At 34.9% G+C, this 22065-nt stretch overlaps 3 protein-coding genes across 4 annotated transcripts; 1 reads left to right on the forward strand and 2 right to left on the reverse strand.

Annotated features, from left to right (window-relative positions):
- Positions 1–768: 768 nt before the first annotated feature.
- Positions 769–4178, forward strand: dynlt3 (dynein light chain Tctex-type 3). The gene is made up of 5 exons (XM_079858021.1): positions 769–901; positions 1369–1410; positions 1690–1813; positions 1963–2040; positions 3029–4178. Exons 1-5 carry the CDS (start codon positions 875–877, stop codon positions 3103–3105), a joined length of 348 nt encoding a protein of 115 aa, XP_079714147.1. The 5' UTR covers positions 769–874; the 3' UTR covers positions 3106–4178.
- A 434-nt stretch (positions 4179–4612) lies between these two features.
- Positions 4613–12728, reverse strand: cybb (cytochrome b-245, beta polypeptide (chronic granulomatous disease)). Its single transcript, XM_079857031.1, has 13 exons — positions 12657–12728; positions 12336–12428; positions 11801–11911; positions 11621–11705; positions 10427–10575; positions 9568–9749; positions 8894–9026; positions 6738–6830; positions 6411–6664; positions 5619–5781; positions 5339–5485; positions 5109–5233; positions 4613–4868 (listed from the first exon to the last, which is right to left on the reverse strand). The coding sequence occupies exons 1-13, from the start codon at positions 12699–12701 to the stop codon at positions 4751–4753; spliced, it is 1698 nt and encodes a 565-aa protein (XP_079713157.1). The 5' UTR covers positions 12702–12728; the 3' UTR covers positions 4613–4750.
- Positions 12729–13110: 382 nt separating this feature from the next.
- On the reverse strand, positions 13111–21612 carry xk (X-linked Kx blood group (McLeod syndrome)). 2 transcript variants are annotated; one of them, XM_079857033.1, is made up of 4 exons: positions 21235–21612; positions 18103–18365; positions 15034–15529; positions 13111–14924 (listed from the first exon to the last, which is right to left on the reverse strand). In XM_079857033.1, exons 1-4 carry the CDS (start codon positions 21477–21479, stop codon positions 14813–14815), a joined length of 1116 nt encoding a protein of 371 aa, XP_079713159.1. In that variant the 5' UTR covers positions 21480–21612; the 3' UTR covers positions 13111–14812. The 2 variants fall into 2 exon arrangements, with proteins under 2 accessions (XP_079713159.1, XP_079713158.1); XM_079857032.1 differs by having other exon boundaries at positions 14719–15529.
- Between the last annotated feature and the right edge of the window lie 453 nt (positions 21613–22065).

Consider the following 22065-nt stretch of genomic DNA (forward strand, 5'->3'; position numbering starts at 1 on the left):
ACATTCATTTATTTAATTTTTATCAAATATACAGTAAAAACACATGATCTTTCAGACATTTTTCTAATATGCTGATTTGGTGCTAAAGAAACATTTCTTATTTTTATTAATGCTAAAAAGGTTGTGCTGCTTAATGTTTTTATAGAAAGTTCAAAAGAACAGCATTTATTATAAATACTTTTATAACAATACATACTTTTTTGTACTATTTATTAATTTCATGAATGTCTCTACTGTTTTTTTTAAATCAGTTTAATGTGTCTTTGCTAAATAAAAGTATTTTTTTATTAGTCTTCTTTTTTAATAATAATCTTATCCAAAACTTTTGAATGGCAGTGCCTTTTTTTTATTGTTTTCAACATTGATAATAAGAAATGACCTTAGAATTTCTGAAGGATCATGTGACACTGAAAATTCAGTTTTGCCATCACATAGTAATAAATTACATTTTAAAATATATAACAACAGAAACCAGTTTAAATTGTAATAATATTTCACAGTATTACTGTTTTTATTGTATTTTTGATCGAATACAGTATAAACAATGTATAGATAGATAGATAGATAGTTAGATAGATAGATAGATAGATTAGATAGATAGATAGATAGATAGATAGATAGATAGATAGATAGATAGATAGATAGATAGATAGATAGATAGATAGATAGATAGATAGATAGATAGATAGATAGATAGATAGATAGATAGATAGATAGATAGACATGTTGAGTCGGAGAGCGCCAGTAGGTGGCAGCACTCAATCGCCATTTTGTTGCTAACATCAGCCTTAGTTGTCAGTGAGAGAATAGCTACAGTCATCTGAACAGAGTTTGTTGTCCAGACTCCAGATTTTTTGGTTTTAAAACTGATAAGATGGAGGAGTATCATTCTGGAGATGAAGTAGGTGTTATATAAGGCATTACATGGTGCGACTGGTTATTATCTGTATAAGCTTTCAAAGCTGGTAAACAGTAGACTTGCTTTTACCGCTAGCCTGCTAACCGCTTCATGATAGAAACATAATATCACTTCATCATGCTTAAACGCTCATATTTTGACATCATTACATCTTTTACGTATACACAGATCACTAAAAGTTCATTTCGATTTAGAATTTACATCTTTTTGTTGTACGTTTTAATGGAAAATGCTTCAGGGTGTGGCCAAATCATAACGTCAGCTTGAATCATAAAGGACACCGTTGAAATATCATAAACTATTATTTTTGGACATTTTGAGTTTTTTTCCCCTAACATACATGTCTGAAATGTACATTTTGGTCACTAAATATAATGTTGTGGATGCATCTTTAAACCAGTTTGATAGTGTGTTCATCTCTTCTCACCTTTCAAAACCTCTAATTTCAGATGTCTTTCAGCCCAGATGAAGCAAGTAATGTTGTTAAGGAGGTAATATTCACTGTCAGAAAATGTGTGTATATATATATATATATATATATATATATATATATATATATATATATTTATTTATAACATCATTAAGCACCCTATGGTGTGTAGCCTATCTCACTGAATGAGTTGCATTGTTGTTAGTCTCATGTCTAACTCATGCCTGCAGGATTAATGCTAACCTATTTATTTGAGTGCAAGTCTGCTCCATTAACTCTCTCTTTCTCTCTCTCTCTGTGTGTGTGTGTGTGTGTGTGTGTGTGTGTGTTTATCGGTCAGTGCATTGAGGGTATTATTGGAGGTGTGGACTACAGCCAGAACAAAGTGAACCAGTGGACAGCCAGCATAGTCGAACACACTCTCACTCAGTTAGTGAAACAGGGGAAACCATTCAAGTATATTGGTACGAGCCTTTCCATTTGAGTTCATCTTGTATACAAATATTTAATAGGTTATAGATCTGATAATATATTTATAAGGCTATACATCATCTTTGCACAAAGCTGAAAGACAAAGTGCAGTTGTTGATTGTATATTATGTATATATTTCAGTCAACTGTGCTGTGATGCAGAAAAGCGGCGCAGGTCTTCACACAGCCAACTCTTGTTACTGGGACACTACCACTGACGGTAAAGCTTTTAGTTCTTTAGAGCTGCTTAGTGCTTCAATAGTGTTAGCTCATCTGGACCAAAAGGATATAGCAATACAATGGACCCTTTTCAGACTGTGATGATGCATTAAAAAAAAAAAAAAAAAAACAGATTTATTACCTTGACAGGAAATTACAGGAAAACGAATTTAAACGAATACAGAAATTATATTTGCTGTCGTCTCCCATTCACAGCTACAGAATTTTTCCCAACTATGACCATTTCTGCTTCTGAGAACCCCAGAAATTTGAAAAGGGTCCATATATTTGATATAAATATGTCCATTATATGGTCCACATTGGCCTTCACTCTTGATATTTCTCTGACAAATAAAATTGAAGTAGATGCATTGAGTGCATATCATTAATTTGGTAAAGTATGTTTATGTCGCATCTATGAAGATTCAGTTAATATGGCCATGTTTTTATATTTAATACATGTCATTTTTATTGAATGTTATTGTATTTTAAATAAAATTTGCTTAATTTACATTTGTTTAAAATGTGTATAATAGGAAATCATTGGACAGTTTATGCAAATATCTTTATCATTTTTATATTATTATTATATTTTATTAAATTATTTTATTTTTATTCACTTTTTTAAGTTCTGCAGTGTTTTTACTGTTCAAATATTCCATAGTCTCTCATGAAAAGTTTCAAATAATTTAAGATTAACTACTGCATGCATTAGGACACCATTGAATTTCTAAATTTCATGTCAGCTACCCAAATATGTGTTCTTGTGCGTTATATTCATTGCATCTGTAATAAATTAAAGCATGGTGATCACTAATACTCATTATTCTTATTACTTTTTTTGTTTTAAAACCTGCATTTGTAAAAAAAAGTATGGCAATTATGTGGCACTATCACATGATTTTGCCAGATATGATTCAGATAAACTAAATAAGATGAAGCATTTTGTGCATCTGATTTCATTCTAGCATGTGTGTGTGTTTTCGCAGGAAGCTGCACAGTTAGGTGGGAGAACCGCACCATGTACTGCGTCGTCAGTGTGTTTGCAGTGGCTATTGCACTATGAGCAGGAACCAGGGCTGAGATGTGACACACACAGACACAGATCGGGAAAAATACCTTCTCTCTGACGATCATACCATCATGTCTGTTATGAAGCCTTCAACACACCGGCTAAGACTTAAACCATGTTCAACTTGTCTGCTTTACCTAATCTGCAAGTGCTTGTCCACATTTTACATGTATTTTTTGTTTGTTTTTTGGAGTTGCAAAGGTTACATGCACCTTTGCTCTGTATAGAATATGTTGATGTTTAATTATTAAAGTTGTCTGCTTTGGGTTTAATAATCCAGTTGAGGAAAATTTATATATCAGAATGTTTTGTCTTCATTATTTTTTTTGCACCCAAAGAAATGTTTTTCATATCTGAAAATATAGGCTATTTAAACTCTGATAGAACCACATACAAAATATTAGGGGACATTTACAACAATGCAAGAATTTCACTTCATGTCATAATGTTTGATGTCATTTCTGGGAGTTTTTCCACTTCTCCTAAGTTTGAAACCAGCAAGCACACAATAATTTTGCTGAAAGAGTTATAAATTAAGTAGATTCAGTTTTCACACACGTCCATCTATAAATCCCATACAGAATTGTTGCACCATGTTAAAAACTTTCAAACGGGAACCCACTATCTACCATATTAATATGAATGAAAAGAACTGAAAGTGATTACCACCAAAATTCACAACTCAAGATTTCATAGGGTTTATTCAACTTCCACTTAAGAAAGGGGAAGCATGTTTGGACAACAGGGTAGTTTCACACACTAACAGTAAAATAACACTGATCTTTATAGTATATAAAAATCAATTATTTCTGCATCATGATGACAAAAACTTGAAATGAAAAAAGTCTATTCTTAAGAATTTCATTATTTTAAAACATAAACCGTTTTAAACAACTAAAAGTGAAATACATTTCTACCAATTCAGTAAGACAAAACGCGTATTCAAGATACAATCTTTGAAAACAAGTATTAATATTGTACACAGTAATTTTATTTTATTTTGAGGTGGAGAATGGGTATTGTTCAAAATTCATGTATAACTTTGATTAAAGGTTTTGATCCACTTCAAATGTTGACTACTGTACGTATATATATATATATATATATATATATATATATATATATATATATATATATATATATATATATATATATATGTGTGTGTGTGTGTATATATATATATATGTGTGTGTGTGTGTGTGTGTATATATATATGTATATATATATATATGTGTGTGTGTGTGTGTGTGTGTGTGTGTGTGTATATATATATATATATATATATATATATATATATATATATATATGTATGTATATATATATATATATATATATATATATATATATATATATATGTATATGTATATATATATATATATATATATATATATATATATATATATATATGTATATATATATATATATATATATATGTATATATATGTGTATATATATATATATATATATATATATATATATATATATATATATATATATATATATATATATAGGCCTATTAGAAAACAAGTCCAAAAATACTCTTAAGAATTTGTTGCAGTGTATACATTGATTTAAAATGTGTTCATCAGTATCCATAGGTTCTGATACACATGAGTTGTCCAAATGGTGGTGAAGCACATCAGAAGTTTTCTTTGTTGAATATAAATTCAGCTCCAGATTCTGTGTGTGAATGACACTGCTTCCCCAGAGCTGTGGCCAGTGCCGTGGGACCACACAGGAAAACGCCAACTTTTGAACTGAGAGAAGGAAGAGAAAACAAATAATACTCAGCAAATGTAGAAAGCCTTTAAAAAAAGCATTTTTTTCACTAAAGCAATAAGCCCCAAGAGGCCGAGGTTTACGGTGAATTTAGAACAGCTAAGGTGCGTTGTTAGGCACAACTGTTTTTAGAATAATTTACAGCGTGGCTCAACCAATTATAATCAAGGACTGGAACAATCTGAACAATAATGGGTTTTTTAGCACACTCTACATACCCTGGGTGTTGGGTAGCGATGGCACTGAACTCATTGTCCCAGTTGGGTTTACCATACCGAGTCTTCTGCTTAAGCCCAGTGATAGGATCATCCTCCGCCTCGTATTGAACCCTAAGGTGGGCCGCCTTTAAACAGTAATCAAAATGACTATCAGAGGACTGTTCGTATTTCAGTGAAGTTCAAAATGGTTTACATTATCTGCCATTCAACAAGCACATCTTTTCGCCCACCTCAGCGTCTTTCCAGCGTGTGAGATAAATGTTGTAACTGAGGAAATCCCTCATGTTTTTATCTGTCATCTGTCTTTCCAAACTCTGCAGAAGGTCTGCGAACCATTCAAAAGCCTGTGTCTCCGGACACAGCCAATAGAAATAGATCTGCACAAGTCAAATGTCAGAACATTACTTTAGTAACCCTTGCAATCCGCATTACTTGACTTCTTTCAGACTAGTGGAAAGTATGGTTTTATCATTCAAAGTTTCAACTGCTAAACTTAGTGCTGTTCATCACCTTTTTGGTGAAGACGTTTTTGTTCTCCTGGACGTGCTTGTACCACACAGACTTCAGAACAGAAGCGAAAGGTGTCACACCAATACCGGCGCCAACCAGCATCACAACTTCATAACGAAAGACATCTTCACTGGCCGTCCCAAACGGCCCATCCACAGCCATCCTACACAGAGAACACCAGAGAGCCATTATGCATGGGAACATTCTTTGCAAAACGTTTCACAGAAATAACTGAGCATTGCATTGTTCGCTTATCGTGTTGTAGAATTTGCATTCTTCCAGTTCTGTACTGAAGGAGGAAGAAATTAGGGAACGCAGAAGAAACGGCAACAAAAATTCACCCATGTTGAAATCGCTGTATTGCCTGCCATCTTCTCAAACAGAAGCCTGGTCTTCCCATACTTCTCTTATTTGCAACTGTGATTGTACGCCCACATCCCCTTTTTACACATGTATTTTCACATTTTACAAGTGAAACTCTCAAGTACTATTTAAAACACTGCATCTGTGTAATTCAAGTTTTTGAGTTCCATAAGAAAAATTTGACATTAAGAAGATAGTTCACCCAAAAATGATCATTTGCACATTAATATTCACCTTCATGTTGTTCCAACCCTGTATGACTTTCTTTCTTCTGCAGATTTTCTTCTTTGCAAATTTTCTTATCCATACAATGAAATTTAGTGCTGTCCAAAACAAGTCATACAGGATTTGAATAACATGAGGCTGGGTTAAATGATGACAGAATGTTCACCATCTCTTTAAATAACACATCTGTCACTTTAATCTTACTTCGGTAGTGTCCAAGCATCCAGCACCACAGTCTTGTCACCTCCACAGGCCTTATAAAGGGCTTCTGTCCAATCCCCTACAATTCGGATATGCACGCTAAGGTGGTCTTCCTCCGGGGCAGAGGTCAGGGTGAAGGGATGCCACTCCAACTGAGAGATCGACGGGCACTGGATGAAAACATACTGACCGACCTCCATCTTAAAGCCCTTCTTCTTCATCTGCAGCTCGAGGGTTTTGGAAGGGTGCATCACTACCTGCAAAGTGGCGTAATATGGTGAGAGGGGAAGAAATTGATTGGTTGCTAATTAAATAACTTGATTTCCTAACCTTGGTGATCACCACTTTCTGCTGTGAGCGATAGAAGCGCACCAGTCTCTCGCAGACGTATAGAAACATGGGGCCAACCACCCACTTCCACGTCTGTAAAAAGAAAGTACATGTGTTTTAAATGCTGACAATAAATTTGTATGTATTTATGTGCTAAAATATGGTTATTATGGAAGCTTGTTTCCACCATGAAATTTAAAATAAAATAAAAGGTAATTGCAAGAAAAAATTTAATTAAGACACAATTTACTAATTCATTCCCTTATTTTAGTTTAAAACATGCCCACAAACTTCAAATTCATTCTCACAACTTATTCATTTGTTCCCTCGATTTAGTAATTAGTGGCCATGTTGTACTAATTCGTTCCCTCGTTTTGATTTAAAGGATTAGTTCAATTTCAACAGAATGTTTGCTGATAATTTACTCACCCCAATGTCATCCAAGATATCCATGTCTTTCTTTTTTCAGTCGAAAAGAAATTAAGGTTTTTGAGGAAAACATTCCAGGATTTTTCTACACAGAATGGACTTCAATGGCAACCAACTATTCCAATGTTCAAAGAAGGTTCAAATGTCCATCTCAATGCAGCTTCAAAGTCTCTACACGATCCCAGTCGAGAAATAAGGGTCTTATCTAGCGAAACGATCGGCTATTTTCTAAAACAAAACAAAACAATTATATACTTTTTAACCACAAATGCCCGTCTTGTACCATCTCTGAGATGCGCCACGTATTACGTCATCACGTTGGAAAGGTCACGAAAAAAAAAAATTTAATAATAAATTAAAACAAAGATGTCAGACGATTTTGTAGTTGGAGGAGAAAATGAGATGGAATTTTTCACCCTTTCCTACCTTTTTGAACAAATAACTTAGATAGATGACGTGACACGTGACCTTTCCAACATGATGATGCAATGCGTCGCACATCTCAGAGATGGTACACGACAAGCATTTGTGGTTAAAAAGTTTTTTTTTTTTTTTTTTTTTTTTAGAAAATGGCCGATCGTTTCGCTAGAAAAGACCCTTATTTCTCGACTGGGATCGTGTAGAGACTTTGAAGCTGCATTGAGACTGAGATTTTAACCTTCTTTAAACATTGGTATAGTTGGTTGCCATTGAAGTCCATTATATGGAGAAAAATCCTTAATTTCTTTTCGACTAATGAAAGAAAGACATGGATATCTTGGATGACATTGGGGTGAGTAAATTATCAGCAAACATTTTTTTGAAAGTGAACTAATCCTTTAAAGGAGCTGTATGTAAGAAATGTATTTCAATTAATCATAAAATGGCCCTGATATGTCACTAGACATTAAGAAATCATGTTCATTTCAAATACTTATATCGCTGACAACAGTAGTACGGCCAGGATATTGTCATTTAAAAAGTGAACTTGCAGCCCTCAACTGATGTTGATGTTGTCATCTTGTGTTTTGGCCTGAAGCCCCACCCTCCACCTATCTACCAATCACGAAGTCAGAAGTGTTTCGGCATCCGGGTTGCCAGCTCTGCTGCTCTTACCACAGCTGCAGCTCCTTGTAGCAGCCTACGTTCCTGCTGGATCCTGCAGCATGTCTGGCAACCTCGAGTCAGGGGGGAGGGGGAGCGGATACACTGCTCTACAGTAATTTGAAAGTGATTGCAGTACCAGTTTTGGCCACAATCTTACATACAGCTCCTTTAACTAAAACAAGGGAACAAACTATTACAACATGGCCACAATTTAGTAAAACAAGGGAACAAATTATAATGTCATGGGCATTATGTGGTAAAGTGAGGGAACAAATTATTATATTGTGTACACAATTTACTTAAAACGAGGGAACAAATTAGTAAATCATGCTAATATTTTCTTCTGCATGTTATGTGCAGGTTGAAAGAAATTGTGAGATGAAAAGTTGCATTTTTAATTGCAAGTTTATATCTCACAATTTGAACTTTTTAATCTTGCAATTCTGAGTTTATATCTGACTTTTTTTCTTGTGATTGTGATATATAAGTTAGCAATTGTGAGTTATAAAATCTTTACTGGGAGATATAAACTAGCAATTGCGAGAAAAAAAGAATTGTTTGATTAAAGTCAAAATGAATCTGCCCTGTGGCAGAAACAAGCTTCCATAGATTATAGATTGTATTTGAGATTTATGATATACCATCGGTGCGTTCCCAGCAAAGACAGGTTCAGGGCAGTTGGTGCCATTTTGACCCCAGGTCTCAAACTGGCTGTGACATTCAATAGGGTTGTGCACTTTTTCACTTTCAAGAGTCTGGCCTCGCACAATACGCCTACACAGACATACTGTTATTGCATGAATAATGCATGATATTTCTCCTGCTAGCATTATGTACCAGTCAACAAGTACTGTATTATGACTGAGATGTGCCATCAATTTACATGATGCTTCAATAAAGGCTGCTGGAAAACCTGCCTTTTATTAGCTTGCAACTATAACCCCAACTGTGTGTTCACTAGCATGAATGATCAGAAATGAGTTGGTGTTTTCAAATCAACAACTATTAAGCCAGGGACACACCAAGCCGACTTAGTTTTTTTTTTGTGTCGGTTTGGTGTGTCCTTACCTTTAAAATGTCATTTATTCCTGTGATGGCAAACTTAATTTTCAGCATCATTACTCCAGTCTTCAGTGTCACATGATCCATCAGAAAGCATTCTAATATGATGATTTGCTGCTCAAGAACTAAAAACTTCTCTCTAGATGTATTATTGCATTTGTTTGTTCAAAACAGGATTATCTAATGTATCATATTGTGAGATTCAGATTTGGTTTAGATTTCGATGAACAAAAAATAAAAATATAACCCTCACCCAACTCCATGAAGCACCAGACCAATGAAAAAAACGATGAACAGGTGATGGGTGTACCAGAACACCTCGAAATACGACCTTCTGATGACCTCCATGGAGGAAGTGATGATGAGGATGAGGGCGAGGGTGATGACCACCCCCGTCAGTCCCGCTATAGTTGTGAACATCACTATGGTCGGGTTCTGGGAAATCCAAAACACCAAAAATTACCATATAAAACATTACTGTCAAAAAGAGACAAAGTTAGAGTAGACAGCAAAAATGAACATTGTGCACTTTTCAGACTGATGTACACTACTGTTAAAAAGATTGTTTTTTTGGAAAAGAAATTCATATTTTTATTCAGCAGGGACAGTGACAGTAAAGAGATTTAAAATGTTACAAAATTTCAAATAAATGCTATTAAAGAAAATTTCAAATCTGTTGTAGGTTCTCTCAATTACAGCTATAAATACAGTATACTTTTTTTTAGCAGTGTCGATTGTGTTTCAACATGGCACTATACTGTAAATGTTTTTGTTATGATCATAAGATTTTCATCCTCTCAATTTTCTATTTCTGGCTATTGTCCACTGGGTCATCATTGCAACACTATGGCAACAGAATTTTAAAAAATCATGTGACCACAACATCGGCAGCAGCATGATGGTTCTGTGATGTAACCGTGGGTGGAAGTGGGAGGTATCCTACGGGCCTAAAGTCAGATCAGTTGGAGGTTCCTTGCGTAATGAGCAGGAAGCTGCTTCAGAATCAGTGTTTTAGAGGGAACTTCTGCTGACACTGAGAATGTGTAACTCTGACACAAAAATGTGTGACTGAAATGAGTAAAAACCTTGCAAAACTCACTGGAAAGACTCACCGTGTCATTGGTTCTGATGGGGTTCAGGTAGGATCTGTTGTCATTGTTGCCGATTTGAGAGAGCACGTAAGGCAGGTAACTGCTGTTGATCATGAGCTGGGAATCCATGAATCTCTCAAAGTTAAACAGGTGAGCTATGATGTGGATGGCTGGGGGAATATACAAGAAATCAGCAAGTTAATTATCTATAAAATATTATACATGCAAGACGTATAGGCTACACTGTAAATATGAATTTTTTTGAAGTTGTAAATAAAACAAAGATCATGTTTTACACTGGCGGTCAAAAGTTTGGAATAATTAAGACTTTTTGAAAGTCTCTTCTGTTCACCAAGGCTGCATTTATTAAAAAAAAAAAAAACAGTACAAACAGTAATATTGTGAAATAGTATTACAATTTTAAATAACTGTTTTCAATATATTTTAAAAATCTAATGTATTCATGTGATGGTAAAGCTGAATTTTCAGCATCATTACTCCAGTCTGTGTCACATGATCCTTCAGAAATCATTCTAATATGCTGATTTGCTGCTCAGTTATTATATTTTTTTGTGGAAATCGTGATACATTTTTTTGATGAACAGAAAGTTAAAAAGAACTGCATTTATTTGAAATAGAAATTTGTAATATAATAAATATCTTTACTGTCACTTGAATCAATTTCAAGCATCCTTGCACAACAAAAGTACTAATTTCTAGTTTTTAAAAAAATATAAATTAAGCAGCACAACTGTTTTCAAATTTGATAATAATAAGAAATGCTTCTTGAGCACCAAATCAGCATGTTAGAATGATTTCTGAAGGATCATGTGACACTGAAGACTGGAGTAATGATGCTGAAAATCCAGCTTTGCCATTACAGGAATAAATATCATTTTAAAATATATTCAAAAAGAAAACATTTATTTTAAATTGAAATAATTTTTCACAATATTACTGTTTTACTGTTGTGCTGTTTTACAGCATTTGTGAGTATAAGAGAATTCTTTCAAAAACATAAAAAACAGTAATTATTCAAACTTCTGATCCACAGTTAATTGTGAAATTTATTGGCAATTTACTGAGTGAAAATTGTTTCTACACCAAATTTAGATTTTAAGTTTAGTGGCATTTTAGACAGATTTGAAAATCGAAAAAAGATTAGGAAAAGGATTTAAACGTGGAAACTAAGTGAAAGTGTCTTTCTTACTGTACCTGTGTGGAAGGCAATCATGTAGGCCACCAGTTTGTGGAAAGTGATGTTTCTGTCTAGCTGACGGGCTGCAGTGCGGCTACAGCACTGTGAACACACACACACACAAACACAGACACATCACTTTTCACTATCTGGAGTGGATAAGCCTTTCACTTTCGCTCTGATGCTCCTCTCCTGACCTGTATGGATCCGCGTAGGAATGAGAGCAGGTTTCTGCAGACGGGAAGCAGGATCAACATGCAGTTGAAATTCAGACATGCAGCTGGAGCTCTGGCCCAGGAGAGAGCATGCTGTGGGCACAGAGATAGAGAGAGACAGGGGAAGTTTCATTTCCTATTTTAAGCTCTGAACAACATATCTGCATTAAAATACGCATTAAATATATAGTCCTTCCGGATAAAATGTAACATTTTACATATAAACATTGTACTCTTACAGAAGTTCTGAGTAGAATCTAACAATACATTAACATAGAAATGAAAGTACAATATACAAACAATAAATTAGATTTACAATATAACTATATAACGTTATATTCAACTACACAGATTATTACAATTACAAATTACACAACATACATTTAAGAAAAACATACTGGCATCAATATAATAATTGACCTTAAAATAATTATAAAATTACAACAATACATTAATTATAGTAATATATTAATGAACAAATTAAATATTTAAAATGTATAAATGATTTGACACTTACCCCAAGTATGACTCTAGTATAGTAGTATCTGTCAAACAAAAATGCCATGTAAAAATGTACAAAGAGAAACGCATTGATGCCGAGCCACACAAGCTGAAAAACAGAACGGGGGACGTTTAAGACATTTGGTACTGATTAAAAGTAATTAAAGTGTAAAACATTAATAGTATCTCTGTTTTTCAGTATGTTTAACAAATAATTGTGCTAAAAGAGAACACAAAAAGCAAGTAATCTGAAAAAAGGAAGAACTTTAGAATCCAAAGATTATTAAAAGATTTTAAAAAGTTCATTTAAATAAGATCCTAAAATCCTAATCCTTACAATAACAAAAATGGATAGTCCTTCATTTGCTGCAAAGTTTCCCATGGTTTTGAGCTGTGTAGTAAGAGAAGATCAAGAGAGAATTGAAGTAAGACACAATATAAATGGGGATATAAAGCATTGAAGCAAGTCAGGAAATGTCATCACAAATCAGAAACCACCAAGCGTAGTTCCTCAACCCTAGGGGATGGATCAGGTGAACTCTCACTTCTCTTTCTGGTTTATAGCTCAGCCTGCATGTTAATCTTTAATATAATGTTAGTTGTTATTATAGTGTCAAAACTGTTATGGTTATATGATTTAAATAATGTTTCTACAATTGTTACAGTCTTTCGTTAAATTGGTTTTAACTTAAGTGAACCTGGCCCCCCACATATAGACAGACAGAAAAGATCAATAAACTGATGTCCTTTCATGGACAAAATATCATTCTCTTTTATTTATTTATTTTATTATGGGTTTAGCTGACAGTTGCACATATCAAAAGCAGTGATGTGATGTGCTATACAGTGCTTATGGACATGTTTTTAAGGGACTTTCCAGATGCAACCCTGACCACAGTCTTGCTAAATGAGTTAACTCGTTCATTCAATACCCCACGGGGGGGCAGTAAAGTTAAGATACAATCATATACTGCCCTCTATGAAAAGAATGACATTTTATACTTTTTGAGTAGGCCCTATGAGACGAGATGAATGACCAGATGAGACGAGTTCAAAATAGGAGTGTAAACAAAGGAAAAACAATCAATTAAATTATTCTTTGCAGGATTATGACGGTCCTGGCCTGGTAACCCAACTGTAATCTTTACTATTCATAAATCATTACAATCTGAAAGCATTTTTAGGCAAATACTTGAATTTAGGCCATATGTTGTCATAAGATCATATGAACAATCAGAACTAATTTAACAGTCTTACTATTTTTGTTCTTTAAGTAATAAAATGATAATAATATTTGAAGCATTAAATTAGTATTAAGAAGTACTAATAATGAACCTGAGAGGTTGTCAAGAAAGCAATGCCCTTAAAGTGATGGAGAAATCAACGAAAGCTTATAACTTAGCAAATACAATCTTTTAAATAAATCTGCTGTAAATAATGCAGACACTGAGAGAGATTAGAAGCCACAACATTAATCAAACCGACACCGAACAAGGGACAGAGCGCTCCCACATCACATTTTCAAGACAAAAGCAGCGCTTTCATCTTGTTAGGGAAATTCACATGCACTTCAGTGGACCATGCTGGCTCATATGCTTTGTAAACAAAACAAGAAAAAAAAAGTATATTCATCTGAAAGTTCAACAAACGTTGCCTCTTACATTCCACCATAAAGTGTAAAAGGCAGAAATCCAACATTTTAATTTCATTTTTCCCTTTTGATCCTTAAAGGACACTTCATGACAATGTTTTTAAAGGAATAGTTCACCCACAAATGAAAATTCTGTCATTATGTACTCACCCTCATGTCGTTCCAAACCAATGAGACTTCGTCATTTATTTAATAATCAAAAGGTTTCTGTCCCTCTGTCCAAAAAACTAAAACTTAAAAGATCCAAAAAGGCATTGTAAAACGAATCCATATAAATCAAAACATTTAATCAAAGTCTTGTGAAGAGATACGACCGCTTTATATGATGAACAGATTTAATTTAGGCTTTTGTTTACATCTAAACAGTGATCTTCACATACTAAACATATTATAAACACAGAAGCTTGTACATGCATCACATGCTTCACACACTCACGAGAACCAATGAGAATTCTTCTAACCATAAGTGATGCGCTCTCATGTGTTTAAATGTGAATAAATCATTTAAAGTTATCATATCTCTTCACAAGACTTCAAGTAGATTCGTTTTACGATGCCTTTATGACCATTTTGGATCTTCTATGTTTTGGTTACGTGGACTTTCAGCAGAGGGACAGTCTCAGGTTTCATTCAAAATATAATTTTGTTTCGAAGATGAACCAATATCTTATGTGTTTGGAACACCATAAAGGTGAGTAAATGATGACAGAATTTGAATTTTTGGGTGAACTATTCCTTTAAGTTGTGCTTTGCTCACACGGCGCCGCACAAACTCTGCCCGATGTCCCCTTTGGTAACGCAGGGTGGATCATCTCCATTGTCTTTCCCTGGTGGTTTGGTCCTTATGGAGCCCGGCTGGGGTAGAGTCCCGCGTAGCAGGCAGAGAGATCCACAGCACTCCCAAAAGCCCTGTGCTGGACTGGATGAGAACAGTTGCCTGCAAGGGTGGCAGAACTGGTAAAAGAGTAACATAAAAAACACAGCTGTGGCATAACCCAACAACAGCAGTATTTCTAACACGGGAGCATCCACCCATTGGTAGAACTCAGTCCGGTGGACGTACCACATCAAAGTCAGCCCCGTGTTCTCCACAAAACGGAGGGAATAATACACTGCCACCCGCCTCCACGCCTGACCCTTATCGATCAAATCGGGATCGTCCAATCTGAGCTGAACAGCGGACCAGCAGAACACGTTGATGCCAGCGTACAGGAAGGTCAGCATGCAGAGGACGATAGTGGTCCCCACACGCGTCAACGTCTTCTCGATGTTCTCCGGGAACGGAGAGCGGCTGCTCCAGAAGATAACCCACGGGCGAAGAAAGAAGAGGACGAAGTTGACCGACACCACCGGAAGCACCCACACCTTCAACACTGAGCTGAAGAGGACCAGCACGGTCACGCGCGTGGCGATCTCGAACCCTCGCCACAGGAACACGCACAGGTACGCCAACGGACGCACGGACACTTCGTAATCATCATAGCGTATCTTTATGGCGAGAATATTGCAGCGTAGGGCTCCATATACAATTGAGAGGAGGGAAATGACCATCAATGTACCTGGTAGGGAGAGAAAAGAACAAAACAAAAAACAAAATCACAAAATTCAGTAAAAACAGAATTTGTGGTTAAAACTAGCAATTGAACAAAGATCTTGTGTTAGATATGTGGATATGGAATAAACCACTCTACTATGTAGGGAGGTAAAATAAAATAAAATAAAATAAAATAAAATAAAATAAAAATTCAATTAAATATTGGAATAAATTAATATAATAATAAATGAAGCATAAATAAATAATTAAAACATAAAATAATAAATAATAAAATAAAATTCATAACTCAAAGAAATGTAAAAAATAATAATAGACTATAAATATCTAAATAAATATTAAACTAAACACATATGGTAATAAATAAATATAAATAAAAAATAAATGAATGCATAAATAAATATAAAAAAAAAAAAAAAGTTAAAAATAAATACAGAAAATAATAAATTCAGGACTAAATTTAATTTCAAATTAATTGTGTTTGTTTTATCAAGTCATTTATTCTCATATTATTATATATATTCATTTATCTTTAATCACCGCCTCCATAACTGCGGTGCACAATATGTTGCCACTTGGTTACATAATTTACTATGCTGTTAAGTAATAAAAGAATAACAAAAGCAGAAACCCTGAAGGCCTAAATCCACCAGCAGTGCAAACATATGGCCTCTTTCAGCCTTCCATCTGATCTAAAGTCAGTCACCGTTTCATTACTCTATGCCTCATGGGTAATGGGGTCAGACTGATTCACTGTCCACTATGGTCTTCCATCTGCAATACTGCTTTCAAGGACAGACTGCAAGGCTGCCAACACATTCCTCATGCAGTGCGGATGACAAAATACCTACGAGGCAGAGTCGGGTCTATATATCTTAATATTCAGTGTACAGTGACACAGATGCCAACAATTTACAGTGGGGTCCAACAGTCCAAAATAGACTTGCTTAAGTAATAAAACACACATTTTACATTTTAATTAATTACATTACCAGCATAACTTTCAGTTTACTTCCAGGGAAAGGGGGGGGGGGGGTTGGTTATGCAAATTCATAAAACGTTCTGTTTATTTCCAGGTTTACAAAAAATAACAATAAACATAAACAATAAAAAAAATATTGACTGTAGTGTTCTGTAGCGTAGTATATTGGCAGTATACTTCGTTTATTATTAGTTTTTATGTGAAGTAATTTCAATTTATTTCAGCTTTTTATTATCAAATAATAAAAGTAATACATTAATAAAATTAAACTTTCTGAATATTTATGTTTATAGTGAATAAATATAAAAGATTGTTAATGTACTGTAGTCTCAGACACACTATACATTGGCAGCGTATGAGTTGTTTATTGGTAATTTTCAGGGATTTCCAATTTCCTTTGTTGTGAATTGCTTCAGGGGATTTCATTAAATGAATGTATCTGTTGTCCAGTTTAGAAATTATTTCTGTCTGTTGAGGCCCTGTCTGAAAACACGCTATCTATTTTAGCTGATATTCTCAGAAACAAAGTGTGCGTCCTTGTGATAGCAAGAGAAAATAGATAAGTACACCAGTCAAAGTCATTTCAGAGGCATTAGTTGAAACTCAAGCATGTGTGCAGAATGTCTCACTGAGAGGAGCTTGTTAAATTTAGACGAGTGACGTGGGGAATAGTTCCACCTCCAATAGAGAGGACTTACAAAGATATTCTATGGAGGAAACTTGCCAAATAAACTTGCAGAATATGAAACAAAGACTGTGTACAGATTATACTTGTTGGGTGGAAACATGACATGCCTCAGTGACATAAAAACCAATTGTTCTCCCTGACATTTAACACTTTACAGATGTGGTGGAGAATGACAAAACTCATCAACAGTGAAACTCATAAGCTTGCAAAGCTCCACTTTGCTGTACTTCACAAGGCCAGATAACAGAACGAAAACAAAGCAAGAATAAGAAAAGACTTAGTCATGCTCTAGAAACCCTTAAGATGACTTAAAAAGTCTCATTCTGGAAATGTATTTGTCCAGCATTTTGTTTTTTAAATCGGCATGAAATGGTAGTTGCGATTGTCTTTTTTTTCATTGTGACTTATAGCCTATCCGAGTGAAGCGGCTTCTCAAACTAGAAAAAAATGTAGGGTGGGACTTGATTTTGTCCATCAGGAACTGATTGGGTGTGGTTTGCTATTGCTGTGATCTCGTGTGATTGACATGTTGTCATGCCCTCATGCCAGTAAACACATCGTCAGAGAAGAGAAGAGACGTTGCTGGAAGTTATTTTGATTAAAGAATACGAGGGCACATGAATTTAAAAAATAATTATGTGCACGGACTTGCTGCAGTAGTCTGTGTGTTACTGGTGTTAAAGGTTTTTTGGCCATACACATTACAGCTCCACTGTTCTTTGCTTTTATATAGAAATAAAAACCATTTAGTTCAGTTGGACAATGGACGCTACAATTATAACCTGAAAGCGCCTGAAAGGTTGAGTCGCAGCACAGTGCAGCAGAATTCAGTGTAAAAATCTGTCAGTACTGCTGCTCCCTATACACAAGAGTGCTCGTGATCGCGAATGTGTGTGTTCTCACTTCTCACCTCTGCCGACAGACACTCCTTTCTGCAGCACACAGATGTAGAGCTGCAGCGTGAGCTGGGGTGCAGAGCCCAGGAAGGCCTGTATGACCGAGGTCCTGGCAAAAGCGGCTCTGTGCGTGACTAACTTCCCCTCCGCCTGGCCCACTTCTTGCTCCACCTCTTCGGTCTGCCCGTCCCGGGGAATCTGCTTCTTACGGGTGATGGTGACATACGGCTCCTCCACCTTTCCAGCACTGCCATAGATACAAAAGGCATCCAGGCACCTAATGGAATCAAATTAAATAGTTATATAGCCTTTCAAATGATAAGGTATAGAAAATAATAATTTTTTTATAAAATCAAAACAGTCATATACCTTTTTTAAATTACAGTTGAAATAAACCTTTGTTTAATAAAATAAAATAAAATAAATAGTTTTACAAGTTTTTAAATTATAGTTGAAATAAACAACATATAATGCCTTTGGTTAATAAAATAAAATAAAATAAAATAAAATAAAATAAAATAAAATAAAATAAAATAAAATAAAATAAAATAAAATAGTTATTCAACTTTTTAAATTACAGTTGAAAAAAAAAAACATATATTGCCTTTGGTTATTTTTAGGGGTGTAACAATATATCGTGTCACAATATATCGCAATACAAAAATGCATCAGTATGTATCGTTTATAGTGACAATATGTATTGTGTATAGTTCACCCAAAATAAAAATTACTGTTCGTGAAAAAAAATTCACGTTTTCAGAGTTTTAGTGTCAGTACTACATTAAACTACTATATATAATGTTGACTATAATGTTTAATAATGCATATTTGTGTGTCCTGATAATGTCTGATGTTACCAGTAAAAAGTGTCCTACATTATATTAAATATATCTCAAGATCAAGCATATTCGTCTAAAATAATTCTGTGTTTTCATCTTCAGAATCATGAATATTGTTATTCTGGTGTCTCTATTGTCCTGTGCTTTGGGTTTCCAGCATCAAGTCCAAGACTATTAATTTACACACACAATGAAATATCAAATTTAGCATTTTAATCAACAGTACATTTTATTATATGTCTTGGAGTATCGCAATAATATCGTATCGTGAGTTCAGTATCGTGATATGTGGGTATCGTTACAATCCTAGTTATTTTTATTTTTAAAATAAAATAAATATATAAAATAACATTGTTCTATACCTTTTAAATTATAGCTGAAAGAAACAGCATATATTGCCTTTGGTTATTTTTATTATTAAAATTAAATTAAAAAAACAAAAGCAAAATTGACCAGAAACCTGATCAGCACTGGTTTACCATAATGTTTAGTAGTGTTATTTAATTAAACGTAGCAACCCAGAAAAGCTTCCATTTTTATATGAAGGGGTCGCTGGGTTTGCTGGAATGTCTTATAATTGTTGGATCCATCCGCCGTGTCATAGTAGACCATGTCAGTGCTCAGAGAATTGCACTCAATCCAATGAAAGCTCACCAGTTCAGTTGTAGCTTACCCGAGGACAGCTATTCTAAGGCCTCAGTGGACAATCTGTCCATCTCTTTCATTTAAAATGCAGAGACTATGTCTCACAGGACAGGTAGTGGATGCCAATCCTTGAGTGAGCATTTCCTATCCCAAACCTTGACAACAACCTTGCCATCTTACAGTAATAGGTTGTCGGCAACCTTGGTGATAATGTGATGGATGAGAGCTTGTTAAGAGAAGGCCAAGAATAGATTTCACAGGCCATTCACACAAACTCAAGGAAATAAACAACTGAATGAAACATTAATGACACAGGGCTGAAACTGTGCTGAGCTTAATCAGAATGAGCTGGCCCATGTTGTGCTGCTAAACTGTACTATTAGAGAAATAGAGGCAATATATCAATGATTCAATTATACACATGGTCAATGCAACAACACACGGACTGATAGAGATGGAACAGTTTTACTGAGGCATGGACTGGAATGGAAGCTGTCAATAACACCAATAACTAGATAATCTAAGGACACAAATTCTCCATAAGTGGCATGGTACAGTTTGGAAACATTACTATTTTTTTTGTTTTTGAAAGAAGTCTCTTATGCTCATCAAGTCTGCATTTATTTGATCAAAAATACAGAATTAAATTTTCCATAATATACTTAAAACTATCATTTATTTCTGTGACGCAAAGCTGAATTTTCAGCATCATTACTTCAGTCTTCAGTGTCACATGATCCTTCAGAAATCATTCTTATATGTTGATTTATTATCAAACAGTTGTGCTGCTTAATATTTTTTTGGAGCCTGTGATACTTTTTTCAGGATTCATTGACCAATTTATTAAAAATAGAAATGATAATTAATTATAGTAATATTAGTAATTGGTTCACAAAAAAATAACCTAACCTAAAATAAAATAACAGGAATCTTATGATAACATTACAAGAGCGCTTTGTTGTTGCTAGGGTGTTAGGTGCCGCTTATTGTCATGAATTCACTTGCTAAATTCCATAAATAAAATAAAAGAATCATCATGACATCATCATCTATTTATGATGTGATGTGCCTCTTATTTTACAGTGCTATTACCATTACTTTGTATAGTATAATAATGAATGAAACTGCATTTTTGTAGAATTATCAGCATTAAATTCTATTTGCAATAAACACCTGCAATTCCATGGCCTTGAGAAAAAAATCTGATAACGAATTGTAAACTAATAACCCTTGCAGTCTTTATACGTCTTTATATATAGGTCTAAGCTATCCAAATATACATTAAATGTATGTCTAATAGAATGTTAACACCTTAAACATTTATTCAAAATCACCTTTTCAAAAATGAGAAGGTACAGATTTTATGGAAAGTCCCGGGGACATGAATCCTTGAACCATGAAACCGTTGACATGAATGCGCACCTTGGACTATAAATTAATCGACAAATATTCATAATATGTATGAATAGGTAAAGCACAGGTTCATCTTGCGCGTGAGAAAAAAAAGGGGGGTGAGGGGAAACACCTTTGTTATGTGTAGTCGCTCACAATGGACATCGTTTGTATCTTTATCCATTATGTGGATGATGGGTATAATTCCCTCCACAGAGCCTTGCAAGGCTTGTCGCGTTTTAGAAACGCAAAATGAGAGTCGCCACTTACCTTATTATTGGTCCTAGTTGTAATATATGAAGCAGCAGTACTAGAGGTCTGTCTCTGCTCAGGTCTCTGTGAATAAAGATAAGTGTGAGCTGCACCAGCACGGATGGCACAAGCGTGAAGAGGAGCGTGAAACACTGCCAAATCTGATCACCAGCGGAGCGGTAAGTGCTGCTCAGATACAGAGCCGCCGTGGTCTCGGCCGTAAACAAAGAGACCGACACAAGGACAGAGCTGGGTAGTCTCATCCTCACTCAGCCATGTTTCTTTTCTGCTCTCTGATCTCACGAGCCAGCATTTTGAAGTTCCAGTGGACGCATCAACCACCAGCTGCAGATTCACAGCTGATCACCGCGGCGAATAGATCTAGTACTATTACACGTCTAACCGGTAGAGGGCGCAGTGAGCTCAATATTTACTGCTGTCAGTGTCGGCAGCGTGTTCATGCTACACGAACATGCTACGTTCTACTACAATGATCACCAGCGGCATTTATCTGACATCCTGGGTTGGTTGAGCCCATTTAGTGCCATATTATAATGCTAAAATACCTACAAGTAAGTATTTCAATCCAGAGTTAGGTTTCCATATGATGGATTATTGCTGGGATGGATTAATGCCAATTTATGCCACACAAGAAAAAAAGTCATGTGCTGAATTCAGATCCGCATACTATAGCCTACTCGTAGCCTACTACTCTTACCATATTTTCTTTCTATGGCAAAAATAGTAATAGCAGTGCTATGCGGTTCCAAATTTAGCAATGCTTTTGTAAATCATGATTATCAAATAAAAAGTGGAAATTCCTAAGTCTATTACATATGATATGAAAAG

This window comes from Squalius cephalus, assembly GCF_949319135.1.
Source record: "Squalius cephalus genome assembly, chromosome: 22".
NCBI classification, from domain to species: domain Eukaryota; kingdom Metazoa; phylum Chordata; class Actinopteri; order Cypriniformes; family Leuciscidae; genus Squalius; species Squalius cephalus.

Bases quoted from the DNA above. Each gene is read 5' to 3' on its own strand.
- dynlt3 (XM_079858021.1), top strand. From the start codon at position 875: ATGGAGGAGTATCATTCTGGAGATGAA. The intron at 1,814-1,962 runs GTACGAGCCTTT...TATATATTTCAG, and splicing joins GAAACCATTCAAGTATATTG to TCAACTGTGCTGTGATGCAG. The intron at 2,041-3,028 runs GTAAAGCTTTTA...GTGTTTTCGCAG, and splicing joins CTGGGACACTACCACTGACG to GAAGCTGCACAGTTAGGTGG.
- xk (XM_079857032.1), bottom strand. From the start codon at position 21,479: ATGAGACTACCCAGCTCTGTCCTTGTGTCGGTCTCTTTGTTTACGGCC. The intron at 18,366-21,234 runs GTAAGTGGCGAC...TGATTCCATTAG, and splicing joins CAACTAGGACCAATAATAAG to GTGCCTGGATGCCTTTTGTA. The intron at 15,530-18,102 runs GTGAGAAGTGAG...TCTCCCTACCAG, and splicing joins AGGAGTGTCTGTCGGCAGAG to GTACATTGATGGTCATTTCC.
- cybb (XM_079857031.1), bottom strand. From the start codon at position 12,701: ATGGGAAACTTTGCAGCAAATGAAGGACTATCCATTTTTGTTATT. The intron at 11,912-12,335 runs GTAAGTGTCAAA...CTGTGCCCACAG, and splicing joins ATACTAGAGTCATACTTGGG to CATGCTCTCTCCTGGGCCAG. The intron at 6,665-6,737 runs GTTAGGAAATCA...GCCACTTTGCAG, and splicing joins AGAAAGTGGTGATCACCAAG to GTAGTGATGCACCCTTCCAA.